The 6000-nt window shown below is 36.6% G+C and overlaps 1 protein-coding gene across 1 annotated transcript in view; it reads right to left on the minus strand.

Moving 5' to 3' along the window:
* The window catches only part of LOC135216180 (uncharacterized), a 535405-nt gene that overhangs the window by 158465 nt on the left and 370940 nt on the right, over positions 1-6000 (minus strand). Inside the window, exon 10 of the mRNA XM_064251313.1 lies at positions 4359-4656. Coding sequence (XP_064107383.1) covers positions 4359-4656 — 298 coding nt within the window. The remainder of the gene's footprint in view (positions 1-4358; positions 4657-6000) is intronic.

Raw genomic sequence — 6000 nt, forward strand, 5'->3', positions numbered from 1 at the left:
TCCTACGTGATCAGTAGTGTCTCATTTTGTATGTATGTTCATATGTTCGAGCTACTGTCTGTTCCTTTATGACTTGTAACCGAGATGGTAGACAGAGCAGAATAGAGTTAGCCATCATCATTGGCAGACCTATATCTCTTTACCTAAGCTTTATCATGTAGAGATAATAGAATTAGCCATCATCATTGGCAGAAGCAATCAAGCTATCGTCATTAGAAGACTTGTACAATCATACCTGATCTTCACCATGTAAACTCAGAAGAATATATATATTTTTATACTTTGTGTTTTCTACAAGAACCTCACATCATTGCCGAATCGTCCTAACCAAAGAAGATAATACCGACTTCGTAAGTGATCTACAAATCCCAAGACACTCCAATGAATATGGAAGTGCAATACCAACCGACTTAGCGTTAGATTATCCAAAGTCTAACATTACCTCATAGGGCGCCTTATTATACAAGGCAACAGCCCTAAAATATGCACTATTGTATAACAGATTGCAAAAAATAAAGCAAACCCTCTTTTTTTCCCTTGTACCTAATGCTACTGTAAACAGGTATCACTCTTTTTCCTAGTTTGCTTAAATATAAAAATAAACAGATTTAAATAATAACAGACTTAAAAATCAAACAACTATTTCTCTCTGACTTACCTTTGTATGGTGCCAAAATTGCATACATTGACCTGACTTTTGAAAACTTGTGAGGAGGTTCTCAACTCCTCTTCCTCCCCCCACTCCCCCCAGTATCCTCAAGGTCCTGAACCTCCTTGATGCCTAAAGGGTATTGGTCATTGAGAGGTGGCAAAGGTATATCAGATTCCACACTAGATGAACTTGGCACATCAACAAAGGTAATTTCCACACACAACCAAGAGCTCCTGCAATGCTGCAAGCACTGCAACAAAAGCCACATGTTCAGGGTACAGCATTGCATATTGCAAACACCAGCACACATCTCAAACAAGTGACTGACCACCCACAAATGTACAAAGAGGGACAAGAGTCTTTGTTACTGAATACATTGATATTTTCTGTATGTACCCAATTAGAGAAAGATGTGTCAGTCAACCATTAAAAAAAATCACAGTGACATGTATGATGCATCCTTTGCCAACAATACAAGGAAAGCATACAAAGAACATGAGTGGTTGCCCAATCTTGCAGCTTCTATCGTACATACACCCCCTCAACGTGTCAGGGGACACTTGAACCCTTTAATTTGTTCCCTGGTTTGAGTCCAAGAGCCCTAAATATCGTTTTATAGTATTAGTTTGGCTTACGTTTTGTGGAATTTTCCACTTGTGGTAAAGTTTATTGGCCTTGATGAGTATTAAATGTTATCATAGCTGGGATTGAGTTTTTATCTACAGTTAAAATATAGTTGGAACTGTGGTAAGATAATCAACTTCCTGATAATGTTTATATCTGAGAAACATGTGATAGCTCAAGGACGGAACTATTCTACTGGGATGGGCCATGGATTCCAGGAGTGGTCTGGTTCTGGGGATAGGACTCTTGGCACTCATAAATAGAGTGGGGTGATTGTATTCTTGAAATACTCTCAGTACCAACAAGTGGGTCTACCTTACACTTGGGCCACCCTGATTATGTTGTGCCATTTCCTATGGGGTAAAGTAGGGTAGGGTAGGTGCCATTGGTGGAAGAATAAACTCCATGAAAGGCTGATGATATCTTTTAAAGATTTTCAGGTTTACTTAATCTTTTATAATAATTATTCAATCTTTATGAGTAGTAGCTATAAATAATTGAATAACCCTGGGACCTCTGATGATAAAGTTTTGGCAGAGATGAAGACCACTGCACCTTCCTCTGCCAACCTATGTTTGGAAAAGGCTGGGAAACCTTTACTCCATTTCCTCCATGCAAAGGGGAACTGACCATGAATGTATGTGAAAAAAGACCAGGAATGTTTGAAACCTCCTATGTTAAGTATTTTACATTTAATCTAATTGCAATATTTTCAATATGTACAAAGACATTGTGAAGTGTTTTGGCCTAGCACTTAAGATGTCATCTAAAGATCAAGGAAGACTGACATTTGAATTGACTTCAGCAAATGAAAGTGAAAAACTAAAAGCATTAATGCAACTTGGAGAAGTTAAAGTTGAATGCTCAGCACATACTGTGGAATTACTCAAAGGGAATATTTGCCCACCAACTAATGACATACTCAGAGGAGCAACTTGTAGAAGAATTACAAGATCAAGGTGTGATTAGAATTTAAAGAATGAAGAATAATGGAGCCTTAGTTCCACTTCCAAATTTAATAATTATGTTCAATTCTACTCAGTTACCTAATGTAATAAAAGCAGCCTGGTTACATTTTAAAGTTAAGCAATATAGATGTTTTTATTGTCGAGAATATGGACATATGTTAGGGTCTTGTAGGCAGACGCTACAAAGCAAGCCTGCCACACATGTTAAATGCAGTGAACCAGAGAATGGTGTATGTAATGGCATATGTAATAAATAAGCAAAATGTATACATAGTGGAGGCAATCATCCATCTTCTTAACGGAATTGTGATGAGTAAATTATAGAAAAAGAAATCCAGACAATAAGGATAACTGAATGGACTAGATTTAGAGGATAAAAGGGAAAGTATTAAAGCAGTAAAGTAGACCAGGAATATCCTTTTCCAGTATTGCTGCTAACCGAAGAATATAAATGTTACCAGAGGTGTTTCCTTTGGAAACGTAGAAGCTCAGTGGTGACCTGTACTCCTGCCTCTCTGGAAGCTGTGCCAGTAAATTCTGGCACCCCTGCCTCTTTGGAGACTGCACCAGAGATTTCTGGCACACCTGCCTATTTAGAGCCTGCGCCAGAGATTTTTTATGCTCCTGCCTCTTCGGAGGCTGTGCCAGATGCAGCGGGCACTCTTGCCTCTCTAGAGGCTACACCAGTTGTACCTAGTGTGTCAGCCTCTTTGAAGGCTGTACTATTGTCTAGACTTGGTGCTTGTACCTCACTGAAGCCTGCACCAGCTGTGAATGGTGCCCCTAAATCTTCAGAGGCTGCAGAATTGTGCTTTTTCTGGTGCTCCTGGATTTGAAATTTTAATAACAATGATGCTATCACAGGTGCCCAATGCTCATGATACTGAACTTTAGTTTAGAAGAGATTTAGAAAAACAGCAAGTAAATTTACTTCTAGTCAACCGCCAGTTATCAAGATCACTGGTAGTTAAGTAGCAGATCCCCAGTTATGGCAAATGAATTTTGCTAATGTTGCAAATAAAATTAATGACAAACCCTATTCAGTTCAAAGAAGGCTAATGGAAGAGATCAAAATTTATTTTAATACATTCAGGAATGAACAATACAATGAACCTTTTACTATGAGAGTTTGAATCAGTTACATAAGTGCAGTATCAAGATCAGTGATAGTGATGTAGCAGATTCATAGTTATTGCAAATGTACTTTGCTAATGTTGTAAACAAAATTAGACAAACCCTATTCAGCTCAAAGTATAGTGACTGGATGATATAATACATGTATTCAATTATTAAGCATAACTACAAAAATACCATATTTTCCATATTAAGCTTCATTAACTGAATTGTCCAAGAACATATTTTCCCTACACTATGGGAGGTGTTAATATTATACTGCCATTTGTAAAACCAAGGAATGATCCATTCAAGACACAGAATTATCACTCCACTGCACTGACATCATGTCTATATAAGAACATGAAAAAAAAAAATGGTGTACACGCTTGGTATCATACTTGGAATGTGGTAAATATCTGTCACCTGTTCAGTGTGGCTTTCGAAGTATGCAATCCACTATTGATGTGTTGGTTTGAATGGAATCATCAGTATGTGAAGCTTTTGCTATCAAGAAGCATCATATTATGTACTGTTTTCTTTGATCTTGAGAAGGCTCATGATACAACATGGAGATATGGCATTCTGACAGTCCTTTATGAATGTAACCTGAAATGCAATTTGCCTCTTTGTAAAGGCTTTTTTAAAAAAATAATTTATTTGAAGTTCAAGTTGGAGAATGTCAGATGTATACAACCAAGAAGGAGTGTTACAAGAATGTGTTCTAAAGGCCTGTCCCCATTAGGAAAACAGTTGTTTGGAAACTGTATGCAAACACTTTTTTTTACCATACTATACATATTTGTTTTCCATCTAAAATGAAAACAAATTATATATATATATATATATATATATATATATTATATATATATATATATATATATATATATATATAATATATATATTATATATATATATATATATATATATATATATATATATATATATATAATTCTATAGGATGAATGCAAAAAAGCCCAAAAACAGGCTAAAATTCTTACCATACCAAATCACGACATCTTTTACAGCAACATACATCATAATCGTTCCATCTGAAGGGATCCATCTTGGTAAAGTGATTTTGCTACTGACTTCAACTTTGATGATTAAATTTTTGGCGTCATCCCTGCTAAATCGCTTTATGTTACTATTTCCTTCTTTGTATTCAGTCTTGAGTGGGCAGTCTTCCAAAGGTTCCTCATCTGATGACTCTTTGGCTTCGCTCATTACATAAAGGAAATCTCCTCTCTTGTACAAGATAAGGAAACAAATACTTCCTCGTTGACTGTTAGCCGTGATCTAAATTTGAAAATTTAGTGAGTCTGATTAGATGACATACTTAAATACAGAACACTAAAAGCATTAGGAGAAAACATAAATCTATAGTAAGCCAAATGAAAAATACATTCCCAACTGGGTTAAACCCCTCATCTGAATATTCTCATGCTGGGTCATTTTTGTCTATAATTTAACTGTGTACTCCATTATAGGAGTACAAAGGATGGTACTCAGAGCAACTCATAATTGACCTATCTGTAGAAACAAAAACAGAAACTAAATGTTCTTATACCATTCAACTCAAAAGGATATTAGTTTTACTAATGAATATTTTCTCTGGGTGGGTGCATCTAACTTGACCCCTTAGCTCTTCAGAAGTCTCAATCACCAAGTTGGAAATTATAACTTATTGTTTCAGTTCAAGTTTTATTACTTTTCTCCCAGTGTCATTTATCTTCCCTCTAAACTATACTATTACCAATATCTATCAACAACTGAAAACTTTCAACACATTTCAACATCATCATTATACGGGCTGTTCCCGGTTATCAGCAGACTCGGTTAATGGCAGTCCGGTTTTAAGGGGCTTGTCTACCGCCATAAAATCGGTGATTTATGGCACCATAACGAGCCAGGTTTCAGTTATCGGCACCATAAGGTGCTGATAATAGTGTTATGGCACCATAACATACCTAAAAGAGGCCCCATTAACCAGTTATTGGGCCCATTAACCCTCTTACGCCGAAGCCCTAAAAATCAAAATCTCTCCTGTATGCCGGCACCGATTTGGAGAGCGCGCCGAAACAGAAAAAATAATTTTTTCAAAAAATCACAGCGCGCTTAGTTTTGAAGATTAAGAGTTCATTTTTGGCTCATTTTTTTTCATTGCCTGAAGTTTAGTATGCAACTCATCAGAAATGAAAAATGATTTTTTGGCACGATGGTTTGAACTGTAAGGACAGATCTATCAACTTCCAACCCTTGGTATGAACCCCAATCCCAAGTCCTTGTGAGTGTGATGGGGGGGTTGGAATTTACTGCCGGGATTCAATGGACTTTGTTGCCTCCATCCCTTCAGTGGGTTCAACTGAACATTTTGCCTTTACCCTTCCATTCCTCCTCTTGTCAATTTTCCTATTTCCCTCTTTCCATCCTTTTGTTTGGACATGGCAACTGCCTAATAGGATGTAGCTTCTGGAACATGGCTACAATAAAAAATAAAAAAAAACAATTTTTCTATTACATAATCAGCCTCCTTCCAGAAAAAAAAAGCAGAAACAAGACAATAAACTTAAAGCACTTAAAAAGGGTCTCCAGTATAAAAGCCTCAGAATCTAAATAAACTCATTCGTATTCTCCAGTGGG

Source organism: Macrobrachium nipponense, chromosome 6, assembly GCF_015104395.2.
Source record: "Macrobrachium nipponense isolate FS-2020 chromosome 6, ASM1510439v2, whole genome shotgun sequence".
NCBI lineage: Eukaryota > Metazoa > Arthropoda > Malacostraca > Decapoda > Palaemonidae > Macrobrachium > Macrobrachium nipponense.